Raw genomic sequence first — 18670 nt, 5'->3', positions numbered from 1 at the left:
CCCCCACAAATTCCGCTATTGGTATGGTCCATTACTAGGCCTAGTAATTCAGGGAGTGTTTTTCTGTAGATAATAAGCCAAACTTTTACTGTAGCTGATGGTAAATCCGTGACTTTAGCGATATAGTTGTCAACACTCATCTGAGAACGTTAACGTTATTTTCATACGTAAGATATTTACCCTTTGGATCATTCCCAAAGGAAAATATATAAGTTTGTAGAGTCCGTTTGTGGGTAACGATAGTTAACTGGAAGTGGAGTTCGAATTCTAGCTAGAGAGCTTATGATGCCTACGTTGCGGGACAGCACCATGTCCCACCCTGGCGAGAATCCTCACCAAGTCCGGGTCAAAGCCTACTACAAAGGGTAAGGGTTGTTATATGTATTTTTAAATGTATGGCTAGAGGCTTGATTGTAGTTAGAGTCACTGTGCCGTAAAATGAGAACTCGGGAGATTGTTTATTTAGCTAGCTGGCCAAGTTAGCAGTTTCACTATACTAGCTGTCTTCGGGAGCTTGCTAGCTAGCCATACCACTTCACTTGTTAGCCAGCGTAAAGCTTGGTAGGCTATCATAACAACAACACTGCCTTAATGTTGATTTGCGCACTCTAACGTACAAACTAAATCGAAAAATGTTTTCTCTAAAACAAAAGTTAAGTTCCCCGATTGAAATAATAACTTTGCTGTAACGGTTGACCAGACTCGTTCGCTTGCTAAGTTGTTTCGCCAGGTAGCTAGCTTGGAGGGTCTTGTCATGTTGTTAGCATAACTTACATAGCTATCGCTACCTGTGTTGGCCGTAGACGCTGTTGGGATAGTGGATAAAGTTAGATAGGTCAGTCTAAAGTTATCTGTCTTTTCGGCTTGTTAACGAAGGTTGTTGAAGACAACGGTAATGCATATGGTTGACAAAAACATAATAGTAACGTAGCCACATTTGGTAAAGCTATGCAATGTTAGCAGGTTTGACACAGAAAGACATATCAATAATGTTTGACCATTAAAGTGGTTTAAATTGTGAATTACTTATCTGGGACTGTACAGTGTTTAGTCATTAAACATTTAAGATCAACTAGAAAATACTTAAGTGTTCTTTAGGTTAGCATACCATCTAACGTCACCAGACCTGAAGAAATGGCATAGGCGGTGTGGTGGGGGTGAACAATTTCACAGGTCCGTGTTTATATGTATAGATATGAAAATAAGGCGTATGAATAAGCGTTATGGTTGATTTTGGGTGGCTTATGTCACATCAAGAGCAGACTTCCTCCGTTCCAACCTGTGCCTGAAAATCATTACAGCCTCTCGTTAGAAATAGGACTCTGACAGATGTCGATATCAATTTTACCCAGTTTGGAGGATGAGTTAAGTGTTGAAACACATTTGAATGGAATCGTGATGCTCCCAAATTTCAGGAACGATAGTTCTGTCAGGATTTTAATTTGAAATGTCAATATAGAAGTCTTCCAGGTAATGTCTTCCACTGATGTTGTGTATGGTTTTCAGCATGTTTTTCACTAAGTTTAATTTTACCCCTTGTGATTTATTACAGTAAATTAGCTTTTTCGTTTAGTTGTGGTTAGTGAAGCATAGTGCACTAATTGCTTCTGTCTGGATAGATAATTTGGCTCGGTTAAAGTGATGCCTACTGTAGTGGAAGTAAAGCTCCTGGGGGGACTCTAAATGACTTGTGAAATGGAAATAGGTTGTACAAGAGGTGTAGTCACAGGATGATAGGGTGACGTGTCGTGTGTGTGTGTGTTATCCAGTCCAGAACCTGAAAAGCTTGAAGTGCAACAACCTGATGCCAGACAGACCAGTTTCACTGCCAGTTTGCCTCACCCTACTGTATTCAATGGGTTGCCAGGTGTTGCACCAATCAAAATGTTATTTATGTGATGACATTAAGGAGAATTTAAACTATGTCTTGCTAGATAAGCTAGATAAGTCAGCAGTTGATTTGAGTGGTGGGGGCCTGTAAGCAGACCCTGCCCATCTCCTTATCCCGGCATCAGCATCTTGATCAACTGTAGGCAAGCCTACGAAAGTATGCCTTGCTGTCTACACTCAGATCAGGATTTTTCACAGCCTTCTAGTCAAACAGAGTAATACCAACAAAATCCCTGGCTGCACAGTGGTGAAGAGCTAAATGGCTAAAATAGAAAGCAGAAATAGCCTAGACCTGAGGTTTTCACTCCGTCCCGGCAGTGAATGGTGACTCAAGTCAGGATAGCTAGATGTATTTGTCTTCATTAAAAAGGCAATGTGGTAGAGCAGTTTCAGGACCAGTGTCAGATAGTCATGTTGGGACATCAGTGCTGACATTTGAGGAGGTGAAGCAATGGCCGTAAAAAAAAAAAACCCACATGGACACCATGGAGGCATGCACGTATGACGTATGTTCTGAAGAAATGAAGCCAAAACTGGTCGTCCATTTTGGCAAAATTGCAGCCAGAGTGTGCGCAGTGGGTGCTTTTTGAAGCCAGAGCATGCCCAGTTAACAGGACCATCAAGAACTGGCCGTATTTGGTTAAATCTCCGCCATTTTCTGTTGCTTCACTGTATGCTGTGAGACATTTTTTGTGTTTTAGCAATTGAGTTGTAGTAGGAAGGCTGATTTTATGATTGGCACTCATGATCATCATACTGCTTGTGCCCTTCCTATAAGAAAGAGACTAGTGAATTTGCATTTCTTTCTTGAATATTGGCTATTTTGGGATGTATGTTGTTCAGTTCCACTCTTTTCAGCTCTGTGAGAGGGACATTTTTCAGTTCTCAGAGTAAGCACACGTCTGTATACAAAAATACTCCCATTTCCTAAAACATCCTGTGACCAAAAGCCTGGGTGTAGACTGAAACTATCAATTTGGGCCTGTGTGTTCATATGGCTTTGAGCTGAGCAATGCCTTCTGCACAAGGAAATAATTTCCTTCCTTCTTTGAGTCTCTCTCTCTCTCTCTCGCTCTCTTTTTCTCTCTCTCTCTTTCTTCCGCCCTCCCTCTTTATCTGAGAGTAGCCTATTTCAGTCTGCACTTCAATATTGTGAGGTGCTTTAGGCCGCTCAAAGAGTGCAAGTGGAGTTATTCACTCTTTTCTCCTCTCTCTCTTTCCCTCTCCCCCCTTTCCTTTGCTGCCTGTCTTTTAATAGTGTCTCTGCGCATGAATGCACATAGTGCTGGTTTTGTGACATGCTGTGGAAGCTTCTCACTCTATTTTCCCCTCTTTCCTTCTCTGCCATTGTAGCATTCAGTCTTTCTTAGTGAAAAGCCCCCCAAGCACAGCTAGGATGTATGTTATGTACAGAGTGGTTTAGTGCTGCAGGAAGCAGTGAGTGTTAGATATTCACTGCAGAGCACATCCGTTCAGACCTGGGTATCATTTTGGAACATATACTCAAACGTGTGGGTGTATTAATTGTAGGGCCATGTCTGTGTGGTGTGAGTGAACGGCAAATTCAGATGAGGTGTTTTTTACCTTTGCTGGTACAGGATCTAGGAAAGAGACAGTTGAAGGAGACGCTTGTCTTTCTCGCGTCTTAGGGAGGTCATATCCCACTGCAGAGCAGTGCTGGCTCAGCGTCAGGGCAGCCCAGAGCTGCATCTGAGGCAAGGTTCATCCAGGAGCCAGCGCACCCTTCTCCCCCAGTCCCACCCCCCTCCTCTTATTGCCGGGCCCAGCGAAGACGGGCCTTCTGCTCAGCAGATGGAGCCAACAAGGCTTTGGAGGCAGATTTAGAAGTCAGGGGTCTTACACCCTCATACCTCCCTGCCTGTTTAATTTCTCTAGCCAGATTAATGGCGTTTCAGCCAGATTCCACACATCCAGTCTTTAAAAGGGCTTTGTGTTTGTGTGTAGGGCCCTGGGATCAGGCCGGCACTCGTATGATGCAAGGCTGAAGTCAGAGGCAGGCATGGTGTGAATTGAGAATGCGAGTGAGACAGAGTGAGATAAGTAGCTGTGCGTTTGGTGTGACAACAGATCTAAGGAATGTACCAGCCTAGTTAGTCAGCTTGGTAGTCAGTTTCTGTTAGTCATACCCCTTAAGGACTCTGAATTAAGAAGTCTCTGCATGTCTTTGCTGTCAATTATTTTCCACATCTCCATGGATAGGCTACATTCTCTGCATTTTCTGCCTGTAACCAGCATCACGTCTCATGCAATTTGTTAACTGTGCGTAACTTTAGACGCGTCAGAAAGAGGACGTTTTACTCAGCGGCCAGTCTCTCTCAGGCTCTGAGTAAACATTAACCCCTATGAGTGGACAGCTCATTAACTCGTGGCATAATAGTAGCACTGTCATTGTCAATTGTACTCTTTGCAACAGGGCGGGGAAGTTGTATCCACATATCCTTGAAATTCCTCCTGTTGCATAGGATAATAATCAACTCCTCTCTGTCCAGTAGCACCTCTTATGAAAACAAACTCCCCACAGAGATGCTTAATGCTGAATGAAGAGTGAGCACAGGGACTTGGTACCAACCTACAACAGCTTCTCTGCAGCTACTCTGTCCTCACCTGAAGGCGAGACTGTGTGGGCTGAGTGGTAGAGACAATGGCCCATGGCAGCTAAACAGTCACGCTGTAGCAGTTTGATCCTTGTGTCCGTTCTTCCTGAACTTGCCATGTTTGATTCACTTATAAGGGAACGTGAGTTTGGGTTAGACCGTCGTCTGGCAGTTTACGTACACCCATGCTGGTGATGTATGGGGGGGAGGGGGTTTGAGCTGGTGTGTGAGTGTGAGCTGGTGTGTGAGTGTGTGTGGAGGAGGAAGCTGAGGCCCGGCAGCATCATCAGACCTGTGAGTGAGTGAGTGGAAGATGGAGGGACTCCCACGGCCATTAATAATTCACAGCACCTGTTCTGGGAGAGTGGGAGCCAGGCCTGAAGGGAGAGAGGGGGAGTATTCTTAGAGAAACGGAGGATTTTTAGGCCAGCCAGATTCACACTGTTTAGCCTAGCCTGTATAATGCATCCTGTTTGTTGGTATGGGGTCTTCTTTTAATGCACAGTGGCAGTGACCTATGTAATAATACAGTGAATGCTGTGTTAATATTGTGCAAGGTGAAGTATCAGAAGGCTTGAAAGATTCTGTTGCGAGTAGGATTGTTGATACTGGTTGTCACAGCCTAGTCAACATATCCACTCATAAGAACTTGGCTGGTGACATGGCTGTCAGTTGGAAAGTGTCTCTTTGCAAAGACCATCACTTTGCTCAAGAAACATCTCCACTGTTAGATGTTCCCTTCTGGTCAGAAAAGACCGTTATGTTCCGGGGCTGCGGCTCAGTGTCACCCAGAGCATCTCTAGTGCCAGTGGAGAATCATTGTTGAGCAGGCTGATGTACGACAGGTTTTCCTTAGGTTCACCGACTTCCCCCCAGCTCCTGTGATTACAGTGTGTGTTTTGTATGTCTGTGTTAATAGCAGCATGATAAAAAAACAAGAGTTCTTGAACATTAAACATTTAAGTACAACTTTCAAGGTGTGTGTCTGTGTGTGTGTGTGTTTGTGTGTTTTTATGGTTCAGCCCTGTGCCTGACTGATGTGCTTTGTTGTGCATGCAGGGATATCATGATCACACACTTCGAACCCTCCATTTCCTACGAGGGGCTCAACAACGAGGTGCGAGACATGTGCACCATGGACAACGACGCGCTCTTCACAATGAAGTGGATCGACGAGGAAGGTTTGTTTGTTTGTTTGTTGTTGTTGTTGTTCGATACTCACTCTTTCCACCACCATCCACCACCAAATCCATCTTGAGAGTCTAAGGACCGTGCACCTCTACAGTTTGGGGGGTTTATTCATTATCCTACTTTCACAATCGCATGTGTGTGTTAGCTCCTTATGATACCTCCTGATTTAATCTTAATTTTAAAATGACCCAGTGCCTGTGGTCTGGGTTTATTGGAGACAGAAGCATTAAAGGTAAAAAAAGAGGGAAGGCAGGGAAATGCCTCCAGCAATGGCTGACCCTATGTGAATGAACAAGTCAGCTGTTCTACTTTAGATAGGCCAGGAGAAGGTGTGTCTAGCACTTATAAGACTTCTCAAATGGGGCACACTGGCCTCTTCCATTGGGCCTTTCATCAGACTGCTAGCCGTCATCCCCTCCGCCTCAGGCTTCCTCTGACCCAACAACTTCCTACTCCAACCCCCCCTTCATGACCACGAGAGAAAGGCTGTCTGCCGTCTCCTAGCCGTCACTCATCACATCCTCTCTCCCCCACCCCACCAGCAAGGTCATGACCTGTCCCTCCCCTCCACTTCCACAACAACCACCCCCCACCATCGCCCCTCACATGCGCTCTATACAGGGTCTGGTTTTTCATATCTTGGTGGCTTATCTCTAATGGTGGTTTCTGTGTTGTGTATGTGTGTGTGGGTGTGTGTGTGCTCTTGCAGGGGACCCGTGCACTGTGTCATCTCAGCTGGAGCTGGAGGAAGCCCTGCGTCTCTACGAGCTCAACAAAGACTCCGAGCTGATTATTCACGGTGAGGTGGGCTCAGGATGGGCCGTCTTAGACATGGGGAATTAAATGGGGAAAGGGGAGGGGAATGATGTTCCATGTAGAAGACTGGTGGATGTGTTATGCTTGGTGATTTTGGTCCACCTTATATTTCAGTTATTCCTGTGAGAAAAAACATGTTGACATTGCCTCTGTTCTTTTACAGCGGCATTACATTGGTGAAAAAGTCTTAAACATAAACTGCATTACCCACTTTTGCAAAGATATTAAGCAACATTTTGGAAAATATCTAATTAAGAACATGAGACAATAAGCATTACACTAAATCTGAGTGCTCTGCAACATCGTGTTATGGAATGATGAAAAGCCTTTTGAGTTACATGGGACACCGTTAGCTGAAGCAGAAGTAGACTAAGAAGTTGACAGTTGAAGTATATCGTGAACACTTACATCTTGGTCACGACATATTTTGTGGCGCACAAACTAAATTGTCGGTCTTGAAACAAATGTAAGTAAAGTGGGTTTTTTCCCCCCTCCAAATACCTCCAGGAGCAGGTCATTGGACGACTTGTGTGTGGAGAATGTTGATGCCGTGTTCTTGTTGAGCCTGTATGAGTCACTCTTGCTCTGATCCGGAAAGGCAGAGTCTGTCTCGCACGACCCCACCTCACGTCTCTGTGAATAATGCAGCGGGTTTCACCAAATGTTTCACAGCAGACATGCATTCATACACACACAAGGCTAAGCAACACTGCACAACAGAACGAAATCCCAGTAATTAGGTGTGTAGTCGCCTGCACAGGATGGATTTTTCATTCCCTCTCCCACAAAAAAAATATATATTTTGTCTCGCTCACGCCTGTATCTTTCATGTTTTGTACTTCACCTGCCGGCAAAATCTTAGCTGGATGTTAAACGGAAAGAAAAGAAACCTTATGTATACACCTGTTTATGTAAAATATTGGTTATTTTTTTCTGCTCTCATGCAAACACAAATACCATTCATATATTTCTCTTGCTCCCACACATGCATCAGTTTCTTCCTGCCCGCAATCTGCAATCAAAATTATTCCTCTTTTGCACTGGCTTCAGCAAGTAATCCTGCAGGAGTGGAGGCTTTTACTCCAAAGACGAAGTACTAGTCGTTTTACCTCCTGAAGATGCTGCTTTTTGTGTGTAACTCAAAGAGGTTTAGTGTAAACATGTACAACACAGTTGTGAAGCGTCTAAACTAAAAACAAAAGAACCTTGGAAAAGACACCTTCTCTTCGTTTACCCTGATCATTTTTCTATACTGTTAAGATCTGCAGGAAATCGCCGGGAATGAGCTTCCTGTTGATGGTTAGCGCTTTGATAGTCCAACACATTCCGTGTGGATTTGATTTGTTGCCATTTAGATCTGCATCATTAGCTTCATTCCCTGCATGCATCTGGCTTTGAGCTGGCTTCCCTCACGTCAGCCAATCAAGGTGTGAGCGTAAGTGATGGATGGTGAGGGGTGAAGAGGCTAACGCGACCGTGTCCTGTGTGAAGAGCTCTCCGGTAATTTAGAGAGTGATGAAGTGAGCTGACGTGTGAGGAGAGATCCCCCTTCAATTATTGACAGCAGCAGTCTGTGCGCCCTAACCACACACACACACACACACACACACACACACCAACTCCGTCACTCTCTCACACACACACACACCAACCCACTCACACACACACACACACACACACACAAGTACATGCACATGCATGTCTATAAGTGAGTCTCTGTGTGAGCCGCGCATGTTTGTGATAGAGATGCTTTGAAGCACATCTAAAGGGTTTGTCTGTTGTCTTTCTCTCTCTGCAGTGTTTCCCTGTATTCCTGAGAAGCCTGGCATGCCTTGCCCTGGAGAAGACAGTAAGTGCTCTCCCCATACTCCACCCTCCCCCACCACCTCCCCTCTTGCCTCTCATGCAGTGAGACTCATGAGACTCATGCAGTAGTAGGCCTGCAATAGTGAGGCTGGAGATGCAGGCTGCTGCGGAGAACCCAGCCCAGTAAATGGAGCCATAATGGCTGGATGATTGTTTCTGAGTGCCTTGCTAGTGGTGAGGCTTATTGGGGCTGGATTGGGTGTTTATGTGCGCATTGGTCTTTGGTACTCGGAGAGTGACCTGCCTTGTCCCTCCCTTCCATCAGAATCCATATACCGGCGTGGGGCCCGCCGCTGGAGGAAGCTCTACTATGCCAACGGGCACGCCTTCCAGGCCAAACGCTTCAATCGGGTCAGGAACCACACACCACGAACACACACACATCCACACGCTCCTCCTACAACATCCGAAACCACTTTCACTGCTAATCAATTATGTAAAACTGCCTGACCGTTTAGAGCAATTAGAAGTAAAATCCTTTTGTTAAAGTGGGTACTTGAACATTGATTGTGTTTAGAGTAATTACAAGGGCTAATAAAATATTTATTCAGCTCTGGGATTTTCGAAGTGGCCAAGGTGTGTGTGTGTGTGCACGCGTTTGTCCACGTCTCTTTCAGTTTTCTATGTGTGTGTGCGACCTTGTGCCAGTGGACTGACTGGATATTTGTCTCCCTCTCTGTTGGCAGCGTGCACACTGCGCCATCTGCACAGACCGCATCTGGGGCCTGGGCCGACAGGGCTACAAGTGTGTCAACTGCAAGCTACTGGTCCACAAGAAGTGCCACAAGATGGTGACGGTGGAGTGCGGCAGGCAGATGATCCAGGTGAGCTCAGCCTAATTGCTCATGATGAGGTTACATTAATAACAGCTATGAATAAGGGCAGGACAGAAAGCTTGAAAACCTTACATCCTGAAGAAGCTGTATCTGTAGATATACAGACTAGGACTGCAACAATGAAACAACAAAAATATGCTATATACTATAAAATAGAGAACAACTAATGTGATAGTTGATTAGTTAGCTATGTCATTAAGCACATTTTTGCATGCATTAACTAGTTCAATCAGCATAGAAAGAAAGGTTATTTCTGGATCTATGGACTAGGCTATAGAGTGAGAACATCTCTGTTCTAGATCTATGGAGTAGGCTAAAGAGTGAGTACATCTCTTTGCTGTAATTTCACCCCTGCTAAGAGGGTCATCAGCTGCATTGTAATGTTGCAGAGTTGACCAGCACAGGAGCACATCTACTTTTGACAGGCATCAGAAAAGGACATATGTCGGCTCTATAGAGGGAGACTTGGTTAACTTCAGTTCAAAACCAAATTAAGTACGATGAGCTGCACCTGCTAGCATGACATTCTAGAAATGGTATATTTTTTCACAACAATTATGATATTCAGCTTCGGTGGCTGTATCCATGTAAAAAAATAAGTTTTTATGTTGCCATATTGGTGTAATTAGCCTAAGCTTTCAACTTACAGACAGATACAAACTAGCCAAATGAACATCCTTATTGGCAGCGATAGTCACTGCTCATCCATGGTTCTTAAACTGTGTTGAATATAATGTTTTATGAATTGGTGAAACATCTGTTTAGTGAAAAAAGCATGGTTAGACTGTAGTGACACGTAGCTGGTCACACTTAATACTGTTTTGACCTGTTACAAATGACAACAACCAGTCCAAGTGTAACTTTGTAAGTATTAAGCTCTATCATTCTTATACAAATGTAGTAAAGGCAGCAAAAAGCCTCAGGCAAAAGTAAGTATTTCAGGAGAAGACCTGACCTTGTCCCTCTGTGTCGCCCTTCTCTAGGAGCCCATCATGCCTCCCATGGATCAGGTCTCAGCCCCCTCAGACCATCCCAAACCAGGTATGTGCCTGCCCTTCGTTGCTGATGCCACACACATACAAACACACAATCTAATACACAGGCTCTGGCTGTTCCTTGTAGTCTAGGTCAGGCTCGATCTGACTGTCTGGCTCCTGCTTGCTCCTTGTCTCTGTAAACCACAAACCACCACTGCACACCATTCATTGGAGGAAAGAAATAAAGAAAGAATATTAGCTCTCTCTAGCCATACTGGACTGGAGCGCGTCAGCTCTGCAGACTGGTGCGGAAACACTCCCAGCATTTATGCAGAGGACCAGCAATCATTTTCTTACATCAGTTGTCCCAGTCATTCAGGTTTCAATTGATTTCCTTGATTTATTTAACCTGGTCGCTCCTGAAGCACCCGTTTAAAAATGGGATGTTAAGTGGCTGTCTTGAGAGAGCTGTAATTACAGGAAGGTTTCATTTAAACAAGCTATTCTTCGTATGAGTTTAAGAACAGAGATCGGAGGCTTCAGGTTTTCAATCATGTTGCTGTTGACACACACACACACACAAACACACACACAAACATGGTCAGCACAGGAGTGTCCATCTATTGACATGAATCAGCAGCACACCAGAGCAGACACTGAAACAGGGGGTGACTGAGAGAGAGAAGCATTTTGTGAAGGCAAGAAATGACTCGCTGCTGTCTCTCCTCCTTCTAGTCCATCCACACAAATACTCCAACGAAAGCCTGAATCATGACGGAGAGGAGAAAGAGGTGAGCATGGTCAGATCAACACTCCCATTCCACACTGTGTCACCATTAGCTATAGACCTGACGCAATCCCTGTTCAGGACGGATTATTCACAGAGGAATGTATTGAGTGTAGATGTGGTCAGATGTCATTGGTTGTGCCCACCATCACTCCTGTCTAAAGTTAATGTGTTTGTGGATGGTTGGGACAAAAGAGAATCGGACGCCTGCATGTGGCTGTTTTTAAGTGGCTGTGAGCATGTAGCCAAAGCCCAGTGTGACACTGCACGTCTGTGGCCTGCTGTGGGCTTGTTTCACACTGTCACAGGGACACATGTCATCCATTGTCTTCCTGTAGGTTGACTGGTAGAGCACGGTACTAACAGCACCAAGGTCATTGGCTCGATACGCAGGAAGCACAATTACTGATTTAAAGCACTGCGCAGATTTTTAAGTCACATTGGCAAAAAGTGTCTGCTAAATGTGATCATCAAAAGTCATGCAAGTGTGTGTGCACTCAAACAGTCTCTTTGGAAGTGGTTGGGTGGGGGTTAGGACTCTGCCATTTGGTGAGGGGAAGGGGGGCAGGTGGGGGGTCCGGTGACAGACAAGCTCCTTCTAGGATAATTGATTTCCTTTCCTGGGTGCTAATGAAGTAGTACAGGCCTGCTGGGGCCGTCTGTGGCATCCACGCATGATAAACGGGCCCGCTCAGTGGATGCTGCACAGCAGCTGGTTGGGGGACCCCAAGATGCTGAGGTTTCTCTCCAGAGGAGAGGGGGGGATGGGGGGGCGGCAGGTGGAAGAGTAGGCAGGCAGGGAGGAGAGTGTAAAGGGGAAAGCATTGGGGGTTATGGCGATATGGGACAACAGCAGTGTACGGGTTGTGAATGCTGAACATCTGCGTAATGCTGTTAATGCATGCAAAAAAAATGACTAAAGGGACCAAGGTCTGATGCAGATTGGATTACTAGTATTGTTAGAGGCTTACACAGATATGAATGTATATGTGTATAGGCACAGTAGTCACTGAAGAATAAGGAGGCTGTTTAGTGTTGCTTAGTCAGAATGTTTATTAAATGAGGAGAGTGTGGAACAGAAGCAATCCCTGACACCTCTCCCCTCTCCCGGTGCCTTTGTGGTGTGGCAGGCGATGAGCAGGGATGCAGGGAAGAGCACGTCCAGTCTGGGTCTGATAGACTTTGACCTGCTGCGCGTGATTGGTCGGGGCAGCTACGCCAAAGTGCTGCTAGTGCGACTGAAGAAGACGGAACGCATATACGCCATGAAGGTGGTGAAGAAGGAGCTGGTCAACGACGATGAGGTGAGACTCGGGTGCCCCCAGTCATTATGTGCAGACACGTACAGCACAGACATGCAGACATCTTACGGGAGGATGCACATGCACAAGCACACGCATTCTGATACACCTTTTGAGACACACCCATCAAGCACAGTAAACCAAATTAGACGAAAAGCATACATTATTAAGCATGCCAGGTTTACAGAATCGGTGTAAGTGCGAACACTCACATACACATACATACACACACACACACACAGAGACACACACACATACACACACACACACTCTCATGCACTTACACTGTTGTGTTTTGATGACTTGTATGCTGATGTTACATACCTTTTGATATTGACTTAAATGTGTTATGATTTTAAAGCAAAACTCTGTGCTGTCCTCAAATCCAGACTACCTGCACAACTGGCCTTTGACAACTCTATGTTTATCTGAGGCAGATGTGACCCATTTTCTTACAAAGGGCTAGAATGATGGCTATGTCACAACTCTTGACTTCTATTTCATTATATACGTTGACCTAATCAGGATACTGTATTTAGTATATCATCCCAGTATTTGGGGTTCCCTTTTACTGAAAAGTACAGGAAAGTCCCAGACACTAAGCCATTATGCATCATTAGTTATATGAAACATAGACAGATATATTTTTTAAATGACTTTGTGACAAATTGTGTATTTTTTTGTATTTAGGGGGCTTGTATTGATTTTTTGGGGGGTTTGCCAGGGAGACAGAGAAACAGGGAAGAACAGGATTACAGTATGTGTATCATCTGAAAGACCTTTCCTTAGACAGTGCAGTGAACTTGGCAGAACTTGAGGTGCCAGGGGATGTGAGCTCCTCCTGTTGATCCCCAGCATGTAGACTGATTGATGAATGGAAAGAGGCAGGTCAGCACCTGCCTGCTTGTGTGGTCAAGCCGGCCAGAGACCAATGCAACCAAGTCTAATGCTAGTGTGCACATAACTGGTCAACTGTGATTCAACTGGGACATTTTTTATTTTAAATGTAGTATTATGTTGACAGTAACTGCATGCGTAATTAAATTATAGGATGTTCACAGACACAAAATGGCCCATTTTTTCCTCATTTGCCTCTCCTGTAGTCTTTAGTGCTCACATGAATGTCGTCCTCCTGACTGTGTTTTGCTGTGTGTGTTCCTCCCTGACTGCTCCAGGACATTGACTGGGTCCAGACAGAGAAGCATGTCTTTGAACAGGCCTCCAACCACCCCTTTCTCGTGGGACTGCATTCTTGTTTCCAGACGGAGAGCAGGTCTGTATAACACTTTCAGGCAGACACACTATCGTTTCTGAGGAGACCAGGAACCTGTGTACCCGGTGTGGCCATTAAATAACCAGATTGTTATTACGAGTATGTGCGAGTTCTACAAGTTTAATTCATTTCAGTTCATTTCAGTTTCAGTTTATTTATTAGTCTCATTATTTAATAGCCGCACATTGTATTGTTAGCTCACATACTCCATACTCGTGTGTGTGTGTGTGTGTGTGTGTGTGTGTGTGTGTGTGTGTGTGTGTGTGTGTGTGTGTGTGTGTGAGCGTAGCCATTTACGGTTTGCAAACCATGTAAAATGTGCATGTCAATACATAATAATATATGGGCCTGCATTCCCTACATCATGTCATGTCTATAAATGCCTATGTCCTGTTAAAGAAATGTTTTTAGCATAGTAACTGACTTCAAAGTAATAGGAGTAGCTACAGCTATTCCTGTTTTAAACAAGGAATGCAGCAGTGTGGATTCTCCCCACTGATCTAATGTGGTGCTGTGCATTTGCTAGGCTCTTCTTCGTGATTGAGTACGTGAACGGCGGTGACCTGATGTTCCACATGCAGCGGCAGCGCAAACTCCCTGAGGAGCACGCCAGGTGAGTGTACTCTCGCATCGCCAGAAACCCCACCCCCTAGCCCGCTGAGCACTGGCACACCCCCCTCTGTGATGGATGAACCTGTCCTTGCATCCTCTGTGCTCATCGTACACGACTGCCCTGTGCTCACGTAATGATCTTGGCAGCCCCGCTGTGCTCAGCAGAATGTTAGAGGTGGACTAGCTAAAATGTTTTTTTTTTTTTTTTTTTTTTTTTACTTTCATAGTACGCACTCTTTGGAGAGCAGATAGAGGATACCATGTTTTTAAAAAATGTATGCGTGAAATGTACAGAAATGTATCAGGAGGAATGTGAAATGATAGGAATGTGTTCTTGTGTAGTGCACTTAATGTAAATGCACCTGTGGTTTGTGTTTTGGGTAATTTATGTGGTGTTGGAAGTGCATCTGTGTGTGTGTGGCCAGTGCTTTTAGACTGTTGGATGTTGTGGAGTAAAATATGATGGAACCCTTCCCCCCCCCCACCCCCCCACCCCCCCCGCCCAAACAGATTTTACTCAGCAGAAATCAGCTTGGCCTTAAATTACCTCCATGAGCGTGGCATCATCTACAGAGACCTGAAACTTGACAACGTGCTACTAGAATCTGAGGGACACATCAAACTCACTGACTACGGCATGTGCAAGGTTGGTGGGGGTGTGGATTCAGATGCATGGAACAGGAACTGAGATTTGGTCTTTGCCTATATACTGTATGTTTCTGCGGAAGGTGGGTGTGGGTGGTTTGGTAAACGTGTGAACGGTGCATATAGTGGTTGACCCTGGAAAACCTGTAGCTTTTTTGGTTGTTGCTGCTTGTTCCTTGTGTGAGTCACCCTTCATAAACTTTCGTATGAACGTAGGATGACCCCTCTAGTGACTCACTGTTGATGGGTAGTTCCCTTTGCCACTTTAAAGAAAACATTAAACGTACAGAGTTTCCAGGGCCACAAATAAAGTTAGAAACCAGGACACATTTGATGTCCGAAATGTACTGCTTTGCACTAGTTTTTACCGTATTAAGTAATCTACCAAAAGTCACACAACCCAACTGACATTTTGTTAAATACTTCAATATTTCAGACATGTACATCAAAAGATAAGTAAATTAAGACCTGCTTAAACTTTGACTGAAATGAAGACCTTTATGAGCAAGGCATGACATTATTCGGTCCGCAGCCGTGGATGTATGTATGACCGTGGATGACCGCAATATGACCGTGGATGTTTGCTGTGTCACTAATGACTTATCTCACTAATTGATTTTATTATTACAGGAGGGGTTGAGGCCAGGAGACACGACCAGCACCTTCTGTGGGACCCCCAACTACATCGCCCCTGAAATCTTAAGGGGAGAAGACTACGGTAAACATACACACACACACACACACACACACACACACGCTTCTGATTAGCATCTAGGGCATGTCGTAGGGCATGAATGTGCATTTCATTGTTTACATTCTGGTTCTTCGAACTGCATAACAATTTAAGGACAGACCAGCCAGTGTGATGTCCGAAGAACCTGTTCATTAGCAGCACAGTCACAGATTGTGTAACTTTGCATGTCATGAGTGTCTGAAATAATATATATTTTTGTTGTGTGTTGCTTGTGTTTACACAGGCTTCAGTGTAGACTGGTGGGCTCTTGGAGTTCTCATGTTTGAAATGATGGCTGGAAGGTCACCTTTTGATATTGTGGGCAGCTCGGACAACCCTGATCAAAACACAGAAGACTATCTTTTCCAAGGTAGCACATCCTCCTAAATTACCTCTGTCTACCACTGTTTAATCGTATGTCAATTTTACTACTGTTTCTATTTCCTGATGTTCCCGTGGCTGTTTGATGCTGTAGCTTATCCCCTCTGCCTTCTGCATTTGTCCAGTTATATTGGAGAAACAGATCCGTATCCCTCGCTCGTTATCGGTCAAGGCTGCCAGCGTCCTAAAAGGCTTCCTGAACAAGGTAGGCAGGAGTGAGGCACAGGCTCTCAGTTGGTGCTCAGTTGTCTGACAAAAAGCCCTTTAGGAATCATGCGACGGTCACCCCAACCATCCTGTTATTTGTCTCGCCTCAGGATCCCAAGGAGCGCCTAGGCTGCCACCCTCAGACGGGCTTTGCTGACATCATGGGCCACCCCTTCTTCAGAAACGTAGACTGGGACCTTGTGAGTCGAAGTTATCATACTACTGACACAGTGGCTTCATAATGTAGGTTAATGGATTCTGCTAGTGTGAAATGGCGGTGATGACCGAAAACTGGGCCACAGACCTGAGCTAAACTACTCAGGAATGACACACACCATACCTTTCTTCACAGTGATATTTAGTGTCCAATACATAGCTCTAAACAAGGTGAAAGTCAAAGGAAAGTGCATCAGCTTGCAGTGGTTGTCTTCACCCTGGATGTCTGCATGATGCTGGAACATTATCGCTCTCCCTAGCCAGCCTAAACAGGTTGTTCTGTGGGATTGAGAGAGAGAGAGACCGCAGAGGATTGCTGTGACCTTTTATCCCTGTTTGGTCTGGGAGAGCGGCACGAGGGAGGGAGGGAGGGAAGTGGCGGTCAGACTGTCTGTCTGGTTGGGTCAGATTACACTTTCCTCTCAGACAGCTGGAGTGCACTTCCCTAGCCCTCCTGCAGGGGGAGTAAGCTCTGACCTTATTGAGTAGTCTGCTCACTTCACACAAAATGGTGTAGCAAAGGACTCTGATGTAGTAATGTAGGTTAGATTATGGGTCTTATTGATGAATATCCTCATTGTCTAGGCGCTTTTTTGGTGTATTAGTTAGTGATGTGATATAATGGAACACTACGTTTAATATCGCAAGTACCGTTTAAAGGAAAACTGGCTGGTTGAAACAATTATTTTAGAAACTATAGAAATGATACTATTACATTACAGTTATATTATCAGAACTATATTGGTCAGTTATCTGATTCCTTTTTGAAACTTGACTCTCTCATTTCAGATGGAGCAGAAACAAGTAGTGCCACCATTTAAGCCCAACATTTCTGGCGAGTTCGGACTGGATAACTTTGATGTCCAGTTCACCAATGAGCCCATTCAGCTGACTCCAGATGATGAGTAAGTGCCCTCACTAATCACCATAGACATTCGTGACTGATTTGTGACTTTACAATTACGGTTGGTTATATAAAGACACAGTCATATTTGATGCATTTCTTATGTTGTTAATTTGTTTTTCTTTCTCAGTGACGCCGTAAAGAAAATTGACCAGTCTGAGTTTGAGGGCTTCGAGTATATCAACCCTCTCCTGATGTCAGCCGAAGAGTGCGTGTGAGCGCCTGTAAACGCCACTCTCGGCTGCCCGGTTGCCTTTCGTTCAACACTGCATGGTTAAATGTGCACCGACATACCTGCGAACACGCGTACAAACACTAAACCAAACAAAACCCAGATGATCTTCATCCTACTGCTGACGAAGCCGCTGTGTGCTCCGAGACGCTAATTGCCAAACCAATCTCACTCTGCCATTTATAACCACTAGTCCTTAAGTCTACTCTTTGTTTTTGTCTGTCTCTTAATTATTTTTGTATCATGTAAAGCCGCACTGATATCAGCGTATTTATCGGTGCCATCTCTCAAGGGCCGTTTATGGGCTAAAGGTCAGTGGCGACGAGTGGGGTGGACAGGAGGAAGCACAGTTGTCTCTTCCCCCGGCTCCCGTACCGCTGGTGTGATGACGAAGATTTTATGTGTACATATCTGTAAGAAAGCGAGTGAACATGTAGTGAAGTTGGCAGGGCCCTTTAAATGAAATACTAAGAGTAACACTGTTCACAAAGGGCATGTTTTGAACACTCTTAATTACCTCTTCTACAGCCACGACTGCTTCACGCAGGGGGGAAATGCAGAAAAAAAACAACAACACTAGCCTTTGTTTACGCTTAACCTTCAATGTCATTTATTTTTTTCCCTCCCTCAGCCTATTTAATGAGAGAGCAGTATGGAAAAATGTACAAAGTGTTTTATAAAGCCAGGCTTCCTGTCCGTGCCAGAGAGAGAGGGAGCCCCTGTACGGTCTGTTAGCAGATGTAGTGAAGGCAGGGGGGCCACTTCTGAGCACAGCCACCTGGTGGGGGGAACTACATTAAAAGCCCAGAAACATTAACAATAATGTAAATACTGACAAACTGTGAATGGAGAGATTTTTCTGAAAGGAAAGGAGAGGGGAGGAAAGAGGAGTGTGCTGTGATGCAGGCCCCCACCCCCACCCCTAAACTATGACAGAAAAAGACCATCCATGCAACGTTACCTTTACACAGGACCAAAAATAGAAAATATCTAATGCTAGATAAGAACAGGACGTCCTTGGTGGTACTCTTGGTAGATGTAAACTGTAGAACGTTGTGCCGTTTCAAGATTAATCATAGAGATCCTTGAATTTTTTTTTTTATATATTTTAAGTCTTTTCATTGCCTTTCTGATATTGTTTTTTGGTTGCTCTGTTCTTTCTATGTTTTATTTTTGTATGATCACCAC

The 18670-nt window shown here is 44.7% G+C and overlaps 1 protein-coding gene across 2 annotated transcripts; it reads left to right on the top strand.

Annotated features, from left to right (window-relative positions):
- Positions 1-264: 264 nt before the first annotated feature.
- Positions 265-17714, top strand: prkci (protein kinase C, iota). Of its 2 annotated transcripts, XM_080837831.1 has the most exons (18): positions 265-365; positions 5565-5686; positions 6406-6495; positions 8311-8361; positions 8644-8729; positions 9065-9202; positions 10198-10255; positions 10927-10982; positions 12109-12282; positions 13455-13552; positions 14079-14165; positions 14675-14810; positions 15440-15527; positions 15787-15912; positions 16049-16128; positions 16241-16330; positions 17136-17251; positions 17381-17714. In XM_080837831.1, the coding sequence occupies exons 1-18, from the start codon at positions 283-285 to the stop codon at positions 17466-17468; spliced, it is 1767 nt and encodes a 588-aa protein (XP_080693957.1). In that variant the 5' UTR covers positions 265-282; the 3' UTR covers positions 17469-17714. The 2 variants fall into 2 exon arrangements, with proteins under 2 accessions (XP_080693957.1, XP_080693958.1); XM_080837832.1 differs by lacking the exons at positions 265-365; positions 5565-5686; positions 6406-6495; ... (1 more) ...; positions 8644-8729; positions 10927-10982 and having other exon boundaries at positions 9179-9202.
- Positions 17715-18670: the final 956 nt, after the last annotated feature.

This window comes from Sprattus sprattus (genome assembly GCF_963457725.1).
Source record: "Sprattus sprattus genome assembly, chromosome: 4".
Lineage (NCBI taxonomy): Eukaryota > Metazoa > Chordata > Actinopteri > Clupeiformes > Clupeidae > Sprattus > Sprattus sprattus.
The sequence above is the reverse complement of the archived record's forward strand: the minus strand, read 5'-3'. Positions and strand labels throughout refer to the sequence as shown.

Coding starts and splice junctions, on each gene's coding strand:
- prkci (XM_080837831.1), top strand. CDS start 283: ATGATGCCTACGTTGCGGGACAGCACCATGTCCCACCCTGGCGAGAAT. Junction 366..5,564: donor GTCAAAGCCTACTACAAAGG/GTAAGGGTTGTT, acceptor TTGTGCATGCAG/GGATATCATGATCACACACT. Junction 14,166..14,674: donor CTCCCTGAGGAGCACGCCAG/GTGAGTGTACTC, acceptor CCGCCCAAACAG/ATTTTACTCAGCAGAAATCA.